At 41.0% G+C, this 23,722-nt stretch overlaps 1 protein-coding gene and 1 long non-coding RNA gene across 3 annotated transcripts; one reads left to right on the top strand and one right to left on the bottom strand.

The window, feature by feature from the left end:
- Nucleotides 1-318: 318 nt before the first annotated feature.
- Nucleotides 319-6,675, top strand: LOC113144896 (uncharacterized). Its single transcript, XR_003297193.1, has 2 exons — nt 319-693; nt 2,993-6,675. It is a non-coding gene; the product is annotated as an uncharacterized LOC113144896 (long non-coding RNA).
- slc25a48 (solute carrier family 25 member 48) lies at nt 5,765-15,100 on the bottom strand. Of its 2 annotated transcripts, none has more exons than XM_026331178.2 (7): nt 14,914-15,100; nt 13,077-13,120; nt 10,513-10,584; nt 9,418-9,670; nt 7,895-8,182; nt 7,430-7,563; nt 5,765-5,901 (listed from the first exon to the last, which is right to left on the bottom strand). In XM_026331178.2, the coding sequence occupies exons 1-7, from the start codon at nt 14,966-14,968 to the stop codon at nt 5,797-5,799; spliced, it is 951 nt and encodes a 316-aa protein (XP_026186963.1). In that variant the 5' UTR covers nt 14,969-15,100; the 3' UTR covers nt 5,765-5,796. The 2 variants fall into 2 exon arrangements, with proteins under 2 accessions (XP_026186963.1, XP_026186965.1); XM_026331180.1 differs by having other exon boundaries at nt 5,781-5,901; nt 7,399-7,563.
- Between the last annotated feature and the right edge of the window lie 8,622 nt (nt 15,101-23,722).

The raw sequence follows: 23,722 nt of genomic DNA, 5'->3' as shown, positions 1-23,722 counted from the left end.
AATAAATTTGCAAAAATTTCTACATTTCTGTTTTTTTCTGTCAAGATGGGGTGCTGAGTGTACATTAATGAGAAATAAAATGAACTTTTTTGATTTTGGCAAATGGCTGCAATGACACAAAGAGTGAAAAATTTAAAGGGGTCTGAATACTTTCCGTACCCACTGTAAATTAATTTAGCATGAGGCTTTTGTTGTGGAGAGACCTGGTGTTGAATAGCGCCGTCTGGAAATGCTTTTGTTTTGAAATCCTTCAGGCGGAAGCTGGCATTGGGAGAACGTTGAGTGGAGTCACGTGACCGGTGCTCAGGTGACGTGTACGGATGTTGTGAGGGCGCAACGCGGAAAAGCGGGAGCTGCGAACTGCCCGGGGTGAATAAATATTGTTTTCGTCTGTGAAACTGCGACGGAAACACCTGTAGGGATGCGGGGACGACGTCGAAGAAGGCGAAGAACTGTCTCCATGTTGCGGTCAGGTCCTCTGAGGGAGGTGTACGGCGGAAGAGCCATAAGAGACTGGTAAGGAAGCCACAACATCACAGTTGACAAGATGGACGTGTGTCCCGGAGGAGGTCAGGCCGATCACACCGAGGCAGGAGATGGTCTAAGTTACTAGGGAGCAGGATTCGGACCGTCACAGCAGGAAAACCACACCGGGACAGGCGGTGACCAGGACACGGTGCAGTCCAGAGTCAGGTAGGAAAACCAGCAAACCCGTAAAGCTTAACAAGTTTGTCGGAGGGAGAGGACGCTGCTGCGTTTTGACAGCGGCTTCTCCCTGGACTTCGTGTAAATCTGGTCAGTTGGTTTTAATATTTTTGTAAAAGCTGCAGTCAGACCCGATGGTAAGGACGGAAACAAGGCCAGGGCCTTAGAAAATGAAAGGGTTTATCCTTTGGGATTGATGAACACAGTTTACAGATACCTGACCTTTGACGTGTTTTCCTCTTAGCTGCCTGAACAAATGTTTGTCGTATTTAACGTGAGAAAAAACATCAGTTATTAAATATAAATATTATTTTTAAAATGAATGAAATTATATATTTGAAGTTTTATTCATTACTAGTCACTATGACTCCGGACACTGAATTTTTCAGATTTATTTACAACATGTTTGCTTTTTTTCTTGTTTTTGGTCAATTTTTATCTTTTTCTCTCTTCTGTCCATTATTGAGTGACGGTCTGTCAAGAGCTGTCACCGCGTTTCAAGAGCTGTCACCGCAGATGTCACCGCGTTTCAAGAGCTGTCACGGCAGATGTCACGGCGTTTCAAGAGCTGTCACCGCAGATGTCACGGCGTTTCAAGAGCTGTCACCGCAGATGTCACCGCGTTTCAAGAGCTGTCACCGCAGATGTCACGGCGTTTCAAGAGCTGTCACCGCAGATGTCACGGCGTTTCAAGAGCTGTCACCGCAGATGTCACCGCGTTTCAAGAGCTGTCACCGCAGATGTCACCGCGTTTCAAGAGCTGTCACCGCAGATGTCACCGCGTTTCAAGAGCTGTCACGGCAGATGTCAACGCGTTTCAAGAGCTGTCACCACAGATGTCACCGCGTTTCAAGAGCTGTCACCGCAGATGTCAAGAGCTGTCACGGCAGATGTCAACGCGTTCAAGAGCTGTCACCGCAGATGTCACCGCGTTTCAAGAGCTGTCACCGCAGATGTCACCGCGTTTCAAGAGCTGTCACCGCAGATGTCACCGCGTTTCAAGAGCTGTCACCGCAGATGTCACCCGCGTTCAAGAGCTGTCACCGCAGATGTCACCGCGTTTCAAGAGCCTGTCACCGCAGATGTCACCGCGTTCAAGAGCTGTCACCCGCAGATGTCACCGCGTTTCAAGAAGCTGTCCACCGCAGATGTCACCGCGTTTCAAGAGCTGTCACCGCAGATGTAACCGCGTTTCAAGAGCTGTCACCGCAATGTACGCGTTTCAGAGCTGTCACCGCTGATGTCAACGCGTTCAGAGCTGTCACCGCAGATGTCAACGCGTTTCAAGAGCTGTCACCGCAGATGTCAACGCGTTTCAAGAGCTGTCACCGCAGATGTCAACGCGTTTCAAGAGCTGTCACCGCAGATGTCAACGCGTTTCAAGAGCTGTCACCGCGGATGTCACCGCGTTTCAAGAGCTGTCACCGCGGATGTCACGGCGTTTCAAGAGCTGTCACCGCGGATGTCACGGCGTTTCAAGAGCTGTCACCGCGGATGTCACGGCGTTTCAAGAGCTGTCACCGCAGATGTCACCGCGTTTCAAGAGCTGTCACCGCTGATGTCACCGCGTTTCAAGAGCTGTCACCGCAGATGTCACCGCGTTTCAAGAGCTGTCACCGCAGATGTCACCGCGTTTCAAGAGCTGTCACCGCAGATGTCACCGCGTTTCAAGAGCTGTCACCGCAGATGTCACCGCGTTTCAAGAGCTGTCACCGCAGATGTCACCGCGTTTCAAGAGCTGTCACCGCAGATGTCACCGCGTTTCAAGAGCTGTCACAGCTGATGTCAACGCGTTTCAAGAGCTGTCACCGCAGATGTCACCGCGTTTCAAGAGCTGTCACCGCAGATGTCACCGCGTTTCAAGAGCTGTCACAGCTGATGTCACCACGTTTCAAGAGCTGTCACCGCAGATGTCACCGCGTTTCAAGAGCTGTCACCGCAGATGTCACCGCGTTTCAAGAGCTGTCACCGCAGATGTCACCGCGTTTCAAGAGCTGTCACCGCAGATGTCACCGCGTTTCAAGAGCTGTCACAGCTGATGTCAACGCGTTTCAAGAGCTGTCACCGCAGATGTCACCGCGTTTCAAGAGCTGCCAAGACATTTGTTGTTACAGGATCAAAGTGTAAAACGATTGTATTGCTGAACAGGAAAAGCTTAATGTCTGTTTTTTCTTTGCCGTTTCACTGGGTTAGACAGGTTTGCTATGGTCTTAGCTGTGGTGTGAGTGTATGTGCAGGTTTTTTAGGCTTTTTTAACTAATTTATATTATTCTGTATTTTTTTGCAGATTCTCTTGGATCCTGAACACAGGTGGGTGCCCATGTAGCTTGAATGAGGCAGCAGGTAAGGAACTACAGCATGAATTTGTTGTTACATGTCGCCATCTAGTGGACACAGTATAGAATAGAGACAGGTTCAGGTGAACACACAGGCAGACAGACAGCACCAGTTGTTTGCAGTGTCAGTCTTAGCAGCAGCCTGCAGGCACAGGGCCAACTTCAGCCTGAATTTCTGCTGCCAGCTGCCTCTTCACTTCCAGCTACATGAAGATCAGCTCCTCTAACGTGTGCAGACACCAGGCAGTGCTTATCTGGTAGCCCCTTATCTTTTTACAGTTGTTGACATGTGTCAGGCTGTCACATGACCAGCAGTAACATGAGTTGCATTTAGTTCTGAGAAGAACAGAGTGAGAGAAGTAACAGGACCACAGATGTTTAAAAGCTTTTATTTATGTACAATAACTCCTGACGCTGGAACCACAGTATTTACAAGTATTTACATGTCACGAAATCCATAAGATACTTACCCTGAATTGAGAATGATCCATTTTTATGTGGCTCGTTATCTCAAGAAAGAACATTTTCTGGTGCAGAAAAGTGTTGGCTGTGAATGTAATGATTTTTCCAGAGTTCACGTCCCATCTTAGAGTCAGACTTACATATAATTAGGGGTGGCTGTGGCTCAGGAGGTTGAAGAGTCTTTGGGGCAAGACAGTGAACCTCAAGTTGCTTGGGTGAATCAAGAACTAGTGTAAAAGCTTGAGGTTTGAGTACACTTGGATGTAGAGAAGTGACCATTAGCTAAACTGTTGTGCTGCAGACTTAAAAAGCAATAATTTACCTGTAAACAGTCTTTTACACTATTTGTCCATTCATCCATTTGCTCACACAGTCATAGTGGAACAGCCACAACTTGAGGGTCTTACCCCAAGGACTTTTCAACCTGTGGACCAGGGACACTGAGGATCAAACCACCAACCTTCTGGTCCAGGGGTAACCTGCTCTACCTCCTGAGCCATAGCAGACACTGAGCTGTACTACATAATACCTCATATATAGTTGAAATAATAGTATTGAGTTAAAATTAACTGGTAAAACTCACATTCCTTAATATACGAAACAGACAAGTGCTCATTAGATGAACATACAGTCCATGAGAAATGGAATATATGATGTCAACAAAGCTATGGGTCATTTTCAACATCACTGCAAACTTTCCTAGTTTTAAAAATACATTTAGATTAATCAGGTAGTGATTAAGAAAATACATTTTCTAAATTTGGGTCATGTGCAGGAACAAAAATATAGACAGACGAGTTGGGTTGAAAACGTCACATCCTGTAGCCAAACATTCAGAATTCTCTTTTCACCATTAACTGTTTCTCAATCTTACTGAGATTAAAGTGCACAGTTCACCTTGTACTCAAATGAGATGGTGATTTGCAGGTCATGTGACCTTTTAGTTAAAACTATGCCATATTTGGTTTTAGGTATTAACCATCATTTCAACAGCATTTTCCCAATTGAAGCTTTTAAATATGTTAAAAATAGGTGGTGGGGTCACTGATACAAGGATGAAATCATGGTTATATATATATATATATATATATATATATATACAGATGTAAAGTCAAAAACTTCCCAATCAAAATTTCATGAGGATTTAACCTACAGAGCCTTGGATCTAAAAAACAGTTTATTGCTGTGTAGTAACAGCACATTATTATGTCACACAGAAGAACAATGGGCTCTTCCATGAAGGAGCTGCAGGTGTGCAAGCAGTGTTTTGTTCAGGTTAAGTCAAGATACAGGAACTGATCCCAATTTGTTCAACCTCATTTCCTCCAATCTAACTCTACAGGCACACACGGTGTTCTTTGGTCAATCTGCATCCAACAAATATGTCACCTTTTAGCTTCATGATGCTAATATTTCAGTATTTACTAAGCAGGAAAGGTTTCAACTAACGGGGAACATGCTTGTTGATCTTTACTGATCAGCACAAAAAAAAAAAAAAAAGTAATTTATAAACCACAGCCTCAGTGACACCTCAGCTTTAAATTAAGTAGGTTCACATCAATACAGAAACAAATGTGGGAGACTGAGCATTTTTAACAGAGCGTTCTCCACTTGCTGTGCAGCCGTATGGCAATGTACCCAAATGTTGGCAAACCAACCACCTCCGACAAGTCTGATAGATTATCAGCCTCATTATCACTTTCTTCACTTGCATCATCACCTCCTTACTCCTCATAGTGACCAGCAGCTTCACCTTAATCTAAACGACACCTCTCAACGCTCGATCAACTCCATGAGCTCTGCTGTACAGGAACTAATGTTGCAACAACACACAGATGCCCAAGACACATTTACTCATCGAATGGGATTTCACTTGCATTGCAGAGGTGAATATGGGCTCCATGTTGTTTCTGTGTTGATGTACATCTACGTGAAATTGAAGCTGACACCTGGCGCTTTAATGCAGTATCCATTCTCCTATTTCAAATTAAATGTGCCAAAGCCTGTAAGCGTGCAGCCAAAGGAACACATGGAGGACTTTGACTTTAAGGCACAACTTCACCAAATACTGCTTTAAAACGTCACTGAACAACCAATCGCTGTGGCACGAAGGTCAGTAGTGGGTACAAGACAGAGCTTAAACAACTGGTTAAGTCATAGTGAAGCGTTTACAACTCTAATGTGCAAGTTAGCATAAGCTAAACAGCTGATATAAGCTAATAGCAGTCTCTTGTCTCAAAGAAACGGGGCCTGATTGCTGTGTGCTCGTGTCAACAGTGTTTTTTCCTTTGTCCTACAGGCTCCTGAAGAACTGCAGGGACAGTTCGTAGGTCAGGAACATGGTTGCGCACATCGGGAAGCCTCGAACGGCGTTGACCGACGCGCCACGGAAGAAAACCTACACATAAAAAAAAAAAGATTTAATAAAAAGTAAATTGTGTTAGTCTCCCCACAAAACCAGAACCTGTTTTAGCTTCACTGTGCACAGGTTAAACTAATTAGACAGAAAATGTTACTGAGCATCAGAGCTGTTTCCTCCTCCTCTAGGTTTTTAGCTTCAAACTTGGATATGAGCGCGACTCGCAGGTTATTTAATGCATTCAATTATTAACAGCCTGCCATATGTGAGATTTTAACCTTAACCCCTGCTAACAAAACGAATCCCACACTTTAAGAAGAGGCACATATACAATCAGAGCAGCTGATTTTCTATCAAACTGAACACAGCTGGTCATTATGAATCTAATTCACTACCATGTGGAAACAAACCAAATGTTTTAATTCTTTAAATTAAACGTCACTTGTTGATTTTTGCAACTTTCAACCGTGCTGTGTTTGCTTCTATAGGGAGTATTTTCTTGATCCTCATATATTATATATTTATATTATTCCTTATTCCTTCTGTAGTTAAATTAGAGCATTATACTAGGATAGCCTTTCTGTAAAAAAGTCTTTGGGGGCACTGTCCTGTGTTAACCTAACTCATCGATTTGTGACCGTCATGTCAGGAGCCTCCAGTCCACCAGTGACCTTCTGCTATCGATCACTTGACTGTGTTTGTTTAAACCGAGTTACTGAACCTTTTCAATGTTGCACACCAGATAGTTTGTCTACATTTTGTAACCTCTGACCTTCTGAAAACTATAAATTAAAACATGACCCTGACTGAAGCTTGACAAGGCAATGGATCTGATGGCTGCAGTTTCATATATAACTTGACAGCTGCAACACACATTTCTGCTAAGATGTCAAAGCCAATATTAATTTGGGGATGACAGCTGCATGGTTATAAAAGGTAACACATAGGTTTCACAGGTCTCAGCAGAAAAACTCTCAATTTCCTATAAATAATAACATCCCAAATTAAATTAATTTGAAAATCAGTTCCTCTGTGATCAGTGATGATCAGAATGTTTGTACTGAGGGTGTGGCTGTGACGCACCGACTGCCGACAGTGTAACATGACCTGGATGCTGAGCTTGGACAGATTCACATACTTCAACGCAGTTGAAGGGGAACCGAGGACATGGAGGACTCATATCTACGTAACATCATTTTCTAGGGTGTCACTTGTAAACGATTAAACCATCTGTTCATTACAGCTACAGCTCTGGGTCACAGTGTTTAATATGTGCTTAAAATCTCAAAGACAGAGCTGAAATTGAGATTATCTGATTTCAGGAGGCAGTTTTGTTTTAAAAACTTTATATGTATTTTAAATGCAATCTAGGACATGATTTATAGCCCTTATAACTGTTAAATAGAAACCTAACACTGCAGAAATATTCCAGGTAAACAAGCTAATATATGGTCTGAAACTATAACTGAGCAGTATAAGAAAACCAATGTTCTGTACTGTTCTGCAGCACTGAAAGTCAGCCACACCCTAACTCACCTCAGGATCATTTTAAATGAATCTGATTCACCTGTGCTCCCTCTGTCTGGTAGCTGTGGAGGATGCAGTGAACGATTCCTCTGTACTTCCTCGGCAGCTGAATGTCAGCCTGCATTCGACTTTTCACCACATCAGCCGGCGTGGCCGTGACCCAGGAAATGGACCCTGGAATAACACATAGAAATTCACATTACCAGTTAGAGAACATGCAATACTCTGTGCAGAACCGTATGGTCCAGGTAATGAAATAATGCTGAGACTGGCTTTAATACATTCATTTCTTTAAATAACTGGAACACAGATGTCAAACACTAGACATTTTAAATGGGAACTTTATTTGTATAGCACCAAATCACGATACAATCATTTCAAGGTACTTTATAAAAATCAAAAACAACAGACAAAACTATTAATTAGGCAACAACAAAATAATAACCAAAGTAATTAATGATGCAAAATACTTTTTGAAAAGCTGCACATTGTTAGTGACATTCACCTGCCAATCCTCCAGCGAGCCAGATAGAACAGGGATGAGGGTTTGACGTGGTGTCTGGCTTCAACAGGTCACACAAGATGGCGTAAGGGACGAAGTAGAGCGTGTATCCAGGAATGTCCCTCAGAATCATGGCCCCAGCCCCCCTGTACAGGCCCTGGAGTCCCTCTGTCTGCAGGATGCTGCTGAGGCAGTGCATGGGCCCTCGGTAGAGCCTCTGGCTGGGAAGGCTGACGGAGCGTAGAGAGATGTTGGTGACATTCGATACATTGCCAGCAAGATGTAAGTTCTCTGTAGAAAAGAGATTAAACAAGATAGAAAGGTTAGTGAACACACCGCACAGCGATGAACCTAATCTCTACCGTGAGCATTTTCTCCTGTTATGGAACATCTGTGCTGAACATCTGTCTGGCAGAGCAAAAAGAAACTGAGTTTAGTTTTAACTCTCTGAATCAAATTCAGTAGACAAGCACAGCTAAAAACCATTTTTTCATTTTAGTGGAGATTGTTTGTGTTCCGGTGTTTTTTCCTCCACACCACAAAAGACAAACCTAATGATGAAGACAGCAGGTGAGCGTCTGAAGCCACTCAGACATGAATCAGTTACAAAGAAAAGTGCTGAGATTCACAATAAACTCAGCACCGTAATAAAACAGTGGATCAAAGTGTCTTTGACTAAGTTAATGAAACAAATGTATGACGTCATGTGATGCCAGTTGTGAAGTTACACAAGCTCAGCAGACATGCTAAAGAAATAAAAGGCTATAATGTTTCATGTGTCATTTCATCTCATAATTAAACTTCTGACCTCTGTTTTCGTGGATTTCCTCTTTGGCAGAAAGTAGCAGCCCAGATGACACAACTCACTCAAAATACGGCCTTGTAGTATCAGATACCTGCCTTGTGCAGGTTTGAAAGGTCCATTGAAGTTTTGCTGCAGCTTAACTGATTTCCCCACTGTCAATCTGTGATTCAAATACCAGCTCATGACTGAAATGCTGAAACTTCTGATTAATATGTGAATTTAAAAACTGTGGCCTGTACAGTCTGACAATACTAAGGGTATGATGCTGCAGCAGTGATTTGCCTGTTATAAAACAACTGCAGCTGACCACAGCAGGAGGCCACCACTAAGCTTTAACATCTACAGCTCAACATCACACAGGCTGAAACATTTTGGCAGCAGTGTCTTCACTGACAGTTTCCCAACATGCAGCCAGGTGTCCAGGTTAACAGTGCAATAAGGTAGAAATGTTTCCAAATCAATGATTGTCTTCTTGGCATGAGTCTGCATTGTCACTATGACTGTCAGCTGAATTGCGTCATGATGACTAACCAGAGCTGTAATGATAACAGGACACCTGTTCACACTTTGCTGACTTTTAAAAAAAGTTTCCTGTTCCTTCTAAAATATAGAAATCAATCGTATCAACCAAACCAAATCATTTAGAACCATATTGATCCTACAACTGCCCAAAGAGGAAAAAAACAAACATCCCAACCCAAGAAAACAAAACCTGATTTACCTGCTAGAACCGACTGCGTCTGCATTTGCAGTCTGATCTTGACCAGATCCACCGGGGCCCCCAGGCTCACTGACACCAGTCCAGTCAACATGCTGGCCACAGTCAGGTCCAGCATGCCGCAGGTATGGCGCCCGTCACCATGGCGATACTTGCTTATGAGTCTCTGAGTGTTACTGAAAAAGCCAAACACCACTGAGTTGTAGACCGTGATGCTAGCCAACGGGAAAGACATGCCTTTAAAAAAGCCCATGGCCTGAGAAACAGAAAGAGAGAGGGGTGGACAATTAGTGATTGTCAAACCAATGAAAGAAAGAAATCGTTGGGAAAAGAAAGTAAAGTAAGACACTGGAGTTAACAGTGCAAAGTTAAACTCAGGGAAATGCTCTAGTATGCTAGCTTGTGCCAACAATGTACAGTATGAAAAATGGGATGAAGCTGCTGCCAAATATTTTGGAAAGAACAGGGGAGGGTTTGGGGTTGAGGAGACACATGTTGGAACTGAAACACAGCTGTCCACTGCCTGAACAAACCTGAACTGCAGATCTGTGGTGTCTGACACTGACGCAAGCTGTGGCGAGCTGCTATCAGCACTTCCAGTGAACAAAATTAACAAAATGTTCTGTGCAAGTTTGGTAAATTTGTTTCAAACCTGAAGGAAACAGATGTACTAAGACTTTTCTTCGGTTCCCACCAAAAGGGTTCTCATGATGCCACAACTCAAAGTGACTTGTTTTCTTTTTATTGCAATAATAATTGATAAAACAAAAGAAACACTAGAATGGAAACTGGAAAAGTAGAAAAACAAGACAACCAACAATTACAACGTTACTGTTCGAATGGCATGAATAAAGCGTATGTGTGAAAACTCTGTAACCTGGCAGCAAATCAAGTTACAGAGAAAGAAAACAACTACAAAACTCAAACTGTTCTCACTAAACTTAATACACTACACTGCAGACTTGTTTAAGCTCACAGTATTTGCCACTGGAGCACAATCACATCATGCGATCAAAGCATTGATTTAGAAAGGAGGCGATCTTATAATCATGCTGTCTAAAGAACCACACAGTAAATGCAAACAGGTTGAAATGTTACCGTTTCCTTCTTGTAGATGGTGAGGACACAGTGTAGAGTGTTTTTGTAATCTTTCCCCGCCTGGAGCCGCGTCTAAAGGACAGAAAGTAGAATAAAACACATCAGGGAGTCCTGCTTCTTTATCTAGTATCTGTCAGACAAAGTATTTCCCCATAAATTATAGTTTTTAACCTTTCCCTCTCAAAGAGTCCAGGGCTTGTCAGTTTTTGATAAAGGTCTACTGTTGTGGTCGACGGTAAAATTAAAAAAACTCATTATCTAGCCTAAAACAATCATAAACACCAGAAAATTAAACTGGGATGTGGAAATGTATGAGAAGCTAACCAGGCACCTGGCTGGGCCTTCATCTTTTTATTGACTAGACTCAGAAGGTGTTTATAATGAGAACTGGGGGTCCAGAAAGGTGACAACATTGTTCTGACAAAAATTAAGCAGTGCTTAATTGAAATAAGATACTGTACTCACAAATACTCTACAGTTACAATCAATTTTAGAGGCACAGACAAAAATGTAGGGGTCTGGCTTTTTTCAATAAGTAACAAGAGTTTTAAACAGTAGACATTTAACATAAAACACACTGTACATGTAACACTGAGGGGAAACGGACAGAACAAGGCAGAAGAACACAGAACACAGGGGCAGCTGGCACCTGATACAACTTGCTGTTTCTCATTATAACCAGCAGAAGAGATGCTGAATGCTGACACAACTGCTGAACAGCCATCACAAATTAATTTCTGGTCATGCTTTAGTATAACTATGACACGTGGAAACAGCAAACTATGCCCCATTGAGAATGCTCAAATAAGTCAGCACTTTGATGGAGCTTGTGAGGCAGTTTGGGCTCTGTGTCCTGGTCAAATAGCAGTGAAAGCCAGACCAGATGGTCGCCAGCAGGGATATGGTCAACATCTAAACCTTCCTCCAGACGTTTACTGAAGAACTACACCTGTATCAGGCCACAATGTGAAGGAATCAGCTGCACAATCATGTGACACTGTCACAACCAGTGACTGTAGAAGGGGTGGACATAGCCAGCTCGCTTCCGGGTTTGAAGCCATGTAGGAAGTAGCTGCTGGCTCCAACAAGCCCTGGTTCCCATTGACTTCCATTGAAAAATCAACCCCAATTACAAAGTCACTATTGTTGCCACAGTGATCATTGTGACTTTGGTGTCTCTGTTTGAATAAGCTCTTAATATTCGTGACTTTCTATGTTGATATTTGATCCGTAACACGTGTATTTTTACTGTCTATGATCATATATGGACACTTTGCTATCCCATGAGGCCACGGGAGAGGAGACGTCAAATGCGGAAAGCGCCGACGCGGCTCTTTCCAATTGTCCCTCAGAGAAAAACTGTTGGTTGTGGTTAAATTGCACTTGTTTAACATAACTAACCTAAATAAACGCTGACTTATTGAAAGTTTAAACAATATAAATCGGCTCTAAAAAGACGTTTAATTGTAATTTTTGCACAGATCAAGCTAACGTCAATGCTGTACATCAGCTTCTAACAGCTTTTTAACAGAGACCTTCATTATTAACCAGTTTAACGACATTAAAAGATTTAATTAAAACATTTCCGTGTAGTACAGTGGTTGTGACGACGCATGATGCCTGACAACACCAACATGGCGGATGTAGTAACTTACGTCCGACTTCCATTCATACTACCCTTATTCATACTATACAGAACGTACTGTTTTAACGGACGGGGAGTATGTACTTACTCAAATGTAGTACCTAGTAGACAGTGCGCGATTTCGGACGCAGCCGTGTGTCCTCAACAGGTGTCGGTACTTCTGGCTCCAAAATAACCAACATGGCGACGTCGATAACGGCGGGAAAATGGCGACCGAATTCGCTTCATTCTCGCGGCGCGTAACGCGGTGTGTGACGTCACACCCCTATACGGCGTCAATGGGCACAACACGTGTAACCATGGTAACTGTACACAACAAAGATGGCGACAGATAAAAATGCAGAAAAAAATTGGACTAAAATAAAAGACTTCTAAACTATCTTGTTTTTTATGAAAAGGAGACGAAAACAAAAGTCAAATGACAAAAATGTACTAAAACCCACATACATAACAAAATCTCATGGTCATATCACACAGCAAACACATAGTATCTCGTACTCTACAAAATGTGAAGTGTTTGCAATAGAAATACACATTTTATATCCTGTACTATAAATACAGTCCTGTCATTTGCAATAAACCAAACTGATGGAAAGTTGGTTGTAAATTTAGTGTGTTATGATTATGATTTTAATTGTGGACAAACCCCTTGTCTTCATACACATACATGAATTTGGAAACATTGCCAGCATGAGCAACATGGCAGCTGTGATGATGCATCACTGGAATGGACAGCAGATGCTCATAATCATCTAAGTGTTTATATATCTGTGCCCAGTCATAAATAAAACTAAAGAAGTAGATCTCCCTGTTAAAGTAAAGAGAAGGAATCTAGAACTGCAGAAACTGTTCCATATAACTGTGAGAGTGGGTATGGGGTGCAGGGTATGGTAAAGTCATAGTGTAGGTCTTAACTTACCTTAACTGTGTCCAGCGGATGGCCCACGACCACACTGGAAACCCCTGCAGCCAAATAAGAAAGAAAAACAGGCACAGAAAAAAACATGAATGCACAAAATACCAGAGAAGGAAAAACTCTAGAGAATTAGGAAAAGAGACAAAGATTTTTTCTGCCAACAAGTTTGTTATCAGTGATTTTAGTTTGTTTCTATTAAGGAATGAAAGTCTACTCAAATTAAATACATACAACACAGAGGAAGATGTAACCTATTAAAACATGCTTGTGAACACAACTGTTAAAGGCTTGTTACACATTAAAAACATAAAGATTCATGCTCCTTACTGGGATAAAACTGAAAAAGAGACTGGTCAAACTGGGCTGCCCTCAAGGGGCCCGGGGGCAAACATGAGCCACTGAGTCCTTATTAACCTCTGTTCCTGCCACTCTGTGCACCGTGTGTGCGCACCACCACCTCCAAACACACACATGTGCACACGGCACATGACCCATGGATCACAGTACTCAACTACTAGCTGCTAGCCCATTAACAGTACTCGACCGTAAGCACCTCTCAAAGTGGGTATCAAAGTTAAAAACCAGCTAAAATCCAGATTTTGAATTAGAGTCAAACCAATGAGTGAGTTAAGATTCTACTTTCATGGTTAAATGTGGGGCTGTCATCTACTTCACTAAACTTCTTCGCCTGGTTGATAATTTACTGAAGGAAACGGAGCTTCCTCCTGCTGCTGTTGCTGTGCTGCCCCTCGCTGCAGACCTGGTATTAACTAAGGGTTTTAGTTAAGTGAAGGTCATAATTGAGGTTAGGTTTCTATTAGTTTCCTGTTTTTTAATGTCACAAGAAATCTACATTGTAATGTTCCTACAGACACAAATAATGTTTCTGTGCAGCAGAATGGACCTTATAATCACTGTGATATACAGCTTCCTTTATCCTGTTATGTTAGTGCATTTACCAAAACAAAAGTCTCAGAAATGAGAAAACACTGAGCTGAAATGTAAAGGCAGTTTAAATCCAGTCAGTCCTGGGACATGACAGCATCATTCTACTGGGACCTTGGGGTCAAAGCACAAAGAAAAATATTTTAAATTAACCAACCACAATGATATTAACCAAAGGACAATGAGAATATATACATACACTTTTAGATTACTTTCTTCGTCAGTTGCGCCCCACAATGAACATAAGGGAAGTTTTTTTTTTTTAATGAAAATAGCACAACAAAGCTTAAATTTGTATCAGTACAGATCTAATGTGAACAGTACTTCACGTACAGTACTGTCAGTTCCAAGTGCTGCATTTGCATTCCTTTTCCTCTGTGCAATTCTCACCATGAAACTCAACCCCAACTTCACTTTTAACACTGACAACCTTAGACTTTAAAGAATGATTACTTCTTCTGCTGTTCTCTCATCTTTAATCGCTTACTCAGACGTAAAGGAGCATCTGTCATGGAAACAGCCTGTAAGAATAAATAGGACAACCTGGTTTCAGTGTCAGATTTGAGGCCTGTTTGTTTACTCTGTGCATCTAAAAATGCCGCAGCAGTGCCCCCAGCGGCCAGGCCGGTCACTGCAAGTACTCTGCTCCACTTTCTTAAATCATCATGGGCCCAATAAGATCAATACAGACATTGATTATACAGTATTGATTTTTAGTCCAGCATGCATGTGGGGCTGCAGCAGCTCTTTCTGATGCAAAGTTGATTAAATCCAAAAACACCATGCAGTTATGAAAAGCCAGTGAGTGACTGCAGCCTCCACAAACAAACCCCAGCAATGACAAACAGGGAGCCTGTCTTGGATATGAACATGTCAAAAAGTTTGTGTCGCTCACCACCGATCCATCCTGCGACAAAATCATCCAACCGAAAACTCTTTGAGGTTTGCATCTTCACCTCCAGCTGATCTGCAAGTCCAAACTTCAGCCTGTCGTCAGCCAGCCAATAAAACTCTGTCAGTACTCTCAGCCACAGTGATGAGAAAACAACCAAGCCTCGGTTTTTATTGACAACGAGCGCCCAGGCCCGTTTCTGAGAAAAGAAATAGATTTTATAGAATGTGTTCTCCGATAAAAAAGCTGCAAACCGGTTGGCACAGACAGCCAATCAGAATACAGCTTATTCTGACAGACAGCCCTGTTGACCAATCAGGTGTGAGCTCCGCAAAGCTCTGCAGCCTATAGAGAAACAGCCATGGAAATGAGCCATGAGGAGTAAAACAACAGAAATACACTCTGCTCCCTGTAGTACTTTACTGAAGTACAGCACTTAGGTACAACTTTAAAGTATTTGTACTCTACTTAAATATTTCCACTTTGTGCTACTTCATCCTTGGACTTCACTACATGTCAGAGTCAAACCTTGGACTTTTTCCTGCTCTACATTTATCTGATAACTTTAGTTCCTTTTCAGAATCAGATGGATCCAACAAAATACAGACTGATCATCAAACTTTATTGATCCCTGGGGGGAAATTCACAAGATACCCAGCAGTATATAAAGTACTTCAAATTAGAAGTATATAAGGTAGTTAACGTCAGCTACCCAGCGGTATGGAAAGTACTTCAAATTAGAAGTATATAAGATAGTTAACATCAGCTACCCAGCGGTATATAAAGTACTTCAAATTAGAAGTATATAAGGTAGTTAACGTCAGCTACCCAGCGGTATGGAAAGTACTTCAAATTAGAAGTATATAAGGTAGTTAACATCGGCTACCCAGCGGTATATAAAGTACTTCAAATTAGAAGTATATAAGGTAGTTACTTCAAATTAGAAGTATATAAGGTAGTTAACGTCAGCTACCCAGCGGTATATAAAGTACTTCAAATTAGAAGTATATAAGGTAGTTAACGTCAGCTACCCAGCGGTATATAAAGTACTTCAAATTAGAAGTATATAAGGTAGTTAACGTCAGCTAACCAGCAGTATATAAAGTACTTCAAATTAGAAGTATATAAGGTAGTTAACGTCAGCTACCCAGCGGTATGGAAAGTACTTCAAATTAGAAGTATATAAGGTAGTTAACGTCAGCTACCCAGCGGTATGGAAAGTACTTCAAATTAGAAGTATATAAGATAGTTAACATCAGCTACCCAGCGGTATATAAAGTACTTCAAATTAGAAGTATATAAGGTAGTTAACGTCAGCTACCCAGCGGTATGGAAAGTACTTCAAATTAGAAGTATATAAGGTAGTTAACATCGGCTACCCAGCGGTATATAAAGTACTTCAAATTAGAAGTATATAAGGTAGTTACTTCAAATTAGAAGTATATAAGGTAGTTAACGTCAGCTACCCAGCGGTATATAAAGTACTTCAAATTAGAAGTATATAAGGTAGTTAACGTCAGCTACCCAGCGGTATATAAAGTACTTCAAATTAGAAGTATATAAGGTAGTTAACGTCAGCTACCCAGCAGTATATAAAGTACTTCAAATTAGAAGTATATAAGGTAGTTAACGTCAGCTACCCAGCGGTATGGAAAGTACTTCAAATTAGAAGTATATAAGGTAGTTAACGTCAGCTACCCAGCGGTATGGAAAGTACTTCAAATTAGAAGTATATAAGATAGTTAACATCAGCTACCCAGCGGTATATAAAGTACTTCAAATTAGAAGTATATAAGGTAGTTAACGTCAGCTACCCAGCGGTATGGAAAGTACTTCAAATTAGAAGTATATAAGGTAGTTAACATCGGCTACCCAGCGGTATATAAAGTACTTCAAATTAGAAGTATATAAGGTAGTTACTTCAAATTAGAAGTATATAAGGTAGTTAACGTCAGCTACCCAGCGGTATATAAAGTACTTCAAATTAGAAGTATATAAGGTAGTTAACGTCAGCTACCCAGCGGTATATAAAGTACTTCAAATTAGAAGTATATAAGGTAGTTAACGTCAGCTACCCAGCAGTATATAAAGTACTTCAAATTAGAAGTATATAAGGTAGTTAACGTCAGCTACCCAGCAGTATGGAAAGTACTTCAAATTAGAAGTATATAAGGTAGTTAACGTCAGCTACCCAGCGGTATGGAAAGTACTTCAAATTAGAAGTATATAAGGTAGTTAACATCGGCTACCCAGCGGTATATAAAGTACTTCAAATTAGAAGTATATAAGGTAGTTACTTCAAATTAGAAGTATATAAGGTAGTTAACGTCAGCTACCCAGCGGTATATAAAGTACTTCAAATTAGAAGTATATAAGGTAGTTAACGTCAGCTACCCAGCGGTATATAAAGTACTTCAAATTAGAAGTATATAAGGTAGTTAACGTCAGCTACCCAGCAGTATATAAAGTACTTCAAATTAGAAGTATATAAGGTAGTTAACGTCAGCTACCCAGCGGTATATAAAGTACTTCAAATTAGAAGTATATAAGGTAGTTAACGTCAGCTACCCAGCGGTATGGAAAGTACTTCAAATTAGAAGTATATAAGGTAGTTAACATCGGCTACCCAGCGGTATATAAAGTACTTCAAATTAGAAGTATATAAGGTAGTTAACGTCAGCTACCCAGCGGTATATAAAGTACTTCAAATTAGAAGTATATAAGGTAGTTAACGTCAGCTACCCAGCGGTATATAAAGTACTTCAAATTAGAAGTATATAAGGTAGTTAACGTCAGCTACCCAGCAGTATATAAAGTACTTCAAATTAGAAGTATATAAGGTAGTTAACGTCAGCTACCCAGCAGTATGGAAAGTACTTCAAATTAGAAGTATATAAGGTAGTTAACGTCAGCTACCCGGCGGTATATAAAGTACTTCAAATTAGAAGTATATAAGGTAGTTAACGTCAGCTACCCAGCAGTATATAAAGTACTTCAAATTAGAAGTATATAAGGTAGTTAACGTCAGCTACCCGGCGGTATATAAAGTACTTCAAATTAGAAGTATATAAGGTAGTTAACGTCAGCTACCCAGCAGTACATAAAGTACTTCAAATTAGAAGTATATAAGGTAGTTAACGTCAGCTACCCGGCGGTATATAAAGTACTTCAAATTAGAAGTATATAAGGTAGTTAACGTCAGCTACCCGGCGGTATATAAAGTACTTCAAATTAGAAGTATATAAGGTAGTTAACGTCAGCTACCCGGCGGTATATAAAGTACTTCAAATTAGAAGTATATAAGGTAGTTAACGTCAGCTACCCAGCGGTATATAAAGTACTTCAAATTAGAAGTATATAAGGTAGTTAACGTCAGTTCCATTCTGGGCCATCCTGCACAATGACTACTTTTACTTTGGATACTTCAAGTACATTTGGATGATGGTACTTTCGGACTTTTAGTGCAGTAACATTTTAATGCATGCACTTTTACTTGGAACAAAGTATTTTTAACTCTATGGTATTACTACTGTTACTATATATATGTGTACTTATCACTACATATATTTACTACTTAAATTCAACTGTTAGACACAATAAACACAAGTCACTGTCTGGTTGTTCACAGTCATGATGGCAAAGTTCATGATGAGTCTTTACTTTATAGAGTCACAACCCAAAAACTCCAAGCTGCTACAAACCACAGCTGCAGGAGTCAAAGCAAAATGAAAGAAAAGGGAAAAGGATTCCAGTGAGACTCATCTCACCTCTAACAGCTAAATAAAGTTTTATCATTAATCCCTGTGCGAGTATTTGTCCTCTGCTTGACCTTTCCTAACTAGTAATGAGAAACCGAGCCAGCTGCAGGTCTGAGGTCAGTGTCGAGGAGGGTTCATATAATACTTGATGTTAAATGCCTAAACCGGAGCACCTACACAACGAGGAGCGAAGACAAACACACAGAACCCAGTGGGCACTGCTGGGCTTCAGCACACCTGTGTACATTATTTTAAACCTCTGGTCCATGTGAGATCTGTATCAGAACGCTGTAGGAAAAATCCCAGTAATATGAGAGAGTGCACTGAACAAAGTTATTGCTTGATTCAAATAAAACATAATAAAAACGTTAAGAAACAGAGACCTTTGAACATCTTGATCATAATCATAAAAATGTAACATCAGAGTTAAAAGTTCAGTAAGTTTTCAAAGTGACTCTTTTCATTTTGGCTGTAAAATCCTTCCACTTAGTAAAATAGTCCAGTATCTGGAATCACTTTTGTATATTTCTAGTGTTTAATTTACTGGAGTCAGAATCGTTTTGTAATCTTCATTTCTGAGTTGATTCATTTCTTAGTGTTTTTCCTCAACGAGTCTTTATTTTTCTGGCACTTCCACCTTTCACCTTGGTGAAGATATGGTGTAGACATTGAACTGCAGACCTTTAACACCTTAAAATCAATGTCACTCTGGAGTATCAGCCAACCGCTTCAGCACATTACATGTCAAACATAAAATTCATCCAGAAACCTGTACATTATGGGGCTTAGTCACATTAAAACAGTTTAATATCTTCATAAAATCTTATTATTCAAAGCCACAGGACCAAACTCTGAAGACACCGGCTACGTCAGGGTCAATTTAAGGACATTTGCACACACACAAGATTTAACGCACTGGTTCACTGATGTAAAAGGAAGAGGCTGATCCCTCTGTAAACACACTTTTCAGCCATAAAATCATAATGTCTTAATGTTTCAGAGCTGTTGTGGAGGACCCCTCCTCCCTCTCGCCCAGCTCCACCCTGTGATAAGACTCATAACACTCTGACGCTGTGGAAAACTACCAGGGCAACGCGATCAGGTCAGCTTTGAACGGAGAATAGATCAATTCAAACTTGAAGACATGCACAAGAAACATGATATGTGAAGTATTTTGTGAGCAGTAAACCACAAAACAAAGAGTCTCGGAACCTCCAGCACACATGCAATGAGAAGTGAGAGCACAGTGAAGTGTTTTGATCAGCTGCTCTTTGAAAACGTAAAATATATTATCTATATTAACAGATTCAGAAGTTTTCAGTGAGGAGGAGAAAAGCCGATGTGCTTTTAAGGATTTTTTGTTGTTGAAAAACATGTGAAACATCAGTTTATGCTCCCAAATCATGTTAAATGTCTTTACGTGTGGCTGGATTTAGCTGGAAACTTTAGCTCAAGACGTTTCTAGAGACGCTCTAAACTGCTACAGGTCTGTGTGTCTCCTTGAACCTGTGTCTGATTCTGACATGTGTCTGTGGTGTGTCCTGATTCTGGCTTCTAATTGGTCAGTGGGGACAGGTGTGGCTGACATGAATGGTACAAGTGAGGTTGGGTCACCATGTTGGTAGAATGGCAGTAAAATACTACTACTACTACTACTACTACTACTACTACTACTACTACTACTACTACTACTACTACTAGATGAAGTGTTCCTTACGTCTAAACACATGTAGTTCTTCCAGTGCATGAAACAGACGTGAATCTGCTGATGTTCAGCTCTTTTCAGATTTTACACTTAAATATAATCTCTGAAATAAACGAAGACGTTTTTCTGAGCGACCTGCTGTGCGTCTGAATAATTTAATTCTCTTTTAGCTCTTTTCTCAGATGGACTAAAACAAACCCAGTGTTTTGACATAAGCTTTGTATATGCTGATGATTCTGGGTTTTCGACACGTGAGCAGCTCAGTACAACCACACTCCTCTGGGCAGTTTTCCTCAGTGACACATTGATTATTTCTATTAAAACTCTTTGGCTTTTACCTCCTCGGCTGTTCCTGGCTGTTTTTTTTTCAGCTTTAGGTTATAGCTGCCTCTTTCGGCTTGATATGTTCAATATTGTATTTGTCTGCTGGTGTTGGTGTTTGATATTTGTTATCGAGCTGTGTGACAGATAAGACTTGCAAGATGAAGAAATTTCTCTGAAATGGCCTGTTTGGTCTGAGTTGACGTCCTGTTCTGAGCGGCCTGGGTAAAGTGCACTGACCTGCCTAACAACATGTGAGTGCTGGGAGACATTTATAGGGATCTGTTAATATCTGTATCATTGCCATGAAACTCCACCTGGACATCTGAGTGTACATGAGGTCAGTGATGCCATCCTGTAGGAGTGTGTAGTTCTAGGTCATCAGTGTTACAAAGACCAAGGTAATGAGTTCAGGGGTCGGAGAGTGGATAGGAAATCCATCCCTGTTACGTATGTTTAATATTGGAATCACATGAACCTGAAGGACAGAAAAGACAATGAAACAAACCGATGGAGAACAAACTAGAACATGACTGTCCTGCTGACACTAGGGGGCAGAATAAGGCCATGTTTGAGAATCAGGAAGCCCATTAATTCACAACGTCCTGCCTCTTCAATGTCACACTTTCAATTACGGACGACCTTTATGCCTCCATGGCAGCGTTCATGTCACAGCACATGTGATCCTAACGCAGTCATGTTAATATCTCAGACCTCAGTCCAGATGCAAAAAAAAAACACACATCTGTGGCTTCATGCATGTAGCCTGTACGCTGAACGTGTAGATCGTACAGGAGTGTTTTCATGCATCTAAATGACGCTTTCCTGCAGCTGTGTTTGCAACTACCTGTGCACATATGGGATTTAATGTGTAGGCATGTGCATCAACACAATTAATTAATAGAGGTCTGTTTGTAAATTAAGGATGTTTCTGGAGTGAAGGGGATTATATACAGCACAGTGCTGGATGTTCATTATCAGATTTATATGTGTGCAAGTTGTTTTTCAGTTGCATTTGAGGCTCAGCGTGTCTCCAGGTAAAGATGTGTTTACACTGCAGGGCTCTAATGTAGATGTTTAGGCATGAGACTAGTCCCTCCACCTACAGGACACAAGGCCAAAGCACAGGGGAACATGGGAACAATGAGATGGATGTAAAGCAAATCAAATGATGTTAATGTAAATGACATGTTGTACCCAGCAGTAACAGACCATGATCGTGTTTTTGATTTGCAGCCTGGGCTGTGAGGCTGCACCGTCTGTGCAGAGAAATCAGATCATTTGGTCTTAAAACAATGTTGGAAACTGCAGCCTGAATTGAATTGAATCTTCATCTGTTTAAACATATTTGTGGTTTGTTCACATGTTGTGTTTCTGTCAAATGGTAAAATTGTCTCAAAAACTCAGTTGGAGCCCAGTTAAAAGTCTAAAGTGCAGTTTTCTCCTCAGGTATCTGGACTGTGTGAGTCACTAGACCACTGACCAGCTGAACCAATGAATCACTGAACTAAAGAAGCATTTTAAGGAGCACACTGACCTCTGCGGCCTGTAACTGAGACTTCACGGGGGAAGAATGAGGAATGCTGCAGGGCTGAGCTGGAACCAGCCAAAGATGCCCAGAGAAAGGTCAAAGGTCACACAGTGAATGAAGGGAAGACTCAAACCTGTGAGAACTGCTGACCCCTGCGCTCTGAGCATAAAACTATAGATGGATATCCACTGACATGTACTTAAAGCTGCACACATGAACACGTTAGCAGCGAAGGTCGAATGTGGGGATTTGCTTCTGCACAGTTTTAACAGGCTCTTTGGTCAGTGGAGGCTGGTGTCACAGGGCTGTCTACATCCCACAGGCAAAGATTTCATTATGTTTCTCTGCACCTGCTGTCAGGAAATGTTAATTCATAATCAAAGAAACTGTTACAGAAACATTTTCAGCTCAGAGCCATGAAACATGGTGGTGTTTTCTTTCTGCAGACTTTCCACATTTAGCAAACAGATTCTTTTTCTGAAGTATTTCATTATCATCTATTCAAATGAAATTAGCAGAAATTGAGGCAATTATGGCAGGAAGCACGGCTTCAGCTCATCACATAAAGGACAATAGAACATGAAATGAGACTCATTTTCATTTTCTATCGAATCACACGGCAGACTGTGACTGTCCTCATTCATCCATCCTGCTACGGATTCTATTATTTCAAGCGTGTGATCATTTTTGAGACCAAATATAACACAGCACTGTTTCTGTTTTGAACGGCTTCTGACGTTTGTGCTGTCAGGTGTGAGGCTGGTACCACAACAGGTTCACGGTGGCTCCTCACTTAACGCCTTGAGCTCTACAGAAGTAACTTGTGAAGAAGATTGTACTGGACATTTTTATGTTTGTCTTCCCTTTGCTGCACCAGGTTACTTCACCTGTTCAAAAGTAGCTTTTCAAAGAAAGTGAGCAGGGATAGATGGAAGTGTTAAGCAGATATATGCAATAATGGTAACATAAGATAATTAAATATCATAACTAAAACTGAAGTGAAGCCTCCTGACTGGGAGCTTTAAAGGCTGAAGGAGGAAATCTAACCTCAGGTGGAAACTCATGCTCAGGGCATCATGGGATTACGCAGATTTCTGTGTGTATGTGTGTGTGTGTGTGTGTGTGTTTTGATTTTGTTGAGTAAAGTTAAAAAGAAAATATCTGAGCGTGAAATTAATTAAATTTCAGTCATTTTTACTTGTACTCTGAGTATTTGGAGAAGCACTTATGAACCAGTGGAACTGGCTGGTAAACATACTGAATGATGTATTAGGATATTGAACAGCACACAACAATCCTTATATGTTTCTCTGGCTGTACATTACATTTTATGACTCTGCTTGTCTACGCTTGGGTGGCCAGATTTGATTATCTGCCAACCCGCCACACGCTGACGAACACCAGCATGTGCTCTACTCTGTGATATACACACATTCATTTAAATGCAGAGTGGTGATCCTCAGCCATGTGTGTGATAATATTATGTATTATCAGCCT

The sequence above is a fragment of the Mastacembelus armatus genome, chromosome 10 (genome assembly GCF_900324485.2).
Source record: "Mastacembelus armatus chromosome 10, fMasArm1.2, whole genome shotgun sequence".
NCBI classification, from domain to species: Eukaryota; Metazoa; Chordata; class Actinopteri; order Synbranchiformes; family Mastacembelidae; genus Mastacembelus; species Mastacembelus armatus.
This window is presented reverse-complemented; position numbering and strand designations above follow the sequence as displayed.

Coding starts and splice junctions, on each gene's coding strand:
- slc25a48 (XM_026331178.2), bottom strand. CDS start 14,968: ATGCAAACCTCAAAGAGTTTTCGGTTGGATGATTTTGTCGCAGGATGG. Junction 9,671..10,512: donor CCATCTACAAGAAGGAAACG/GTAACATTTCAA, acceptor TCTGTTTCTCAG/GCCATGGGCTTTTTTAAAGG. Junction 5,902..7,429: donor ACCAGACAGAGGGAGCACAG/GTGAATCAGATT, acceptor TTTTATGTGTAG/GTTTTCTTCCGTGGCGCGTC.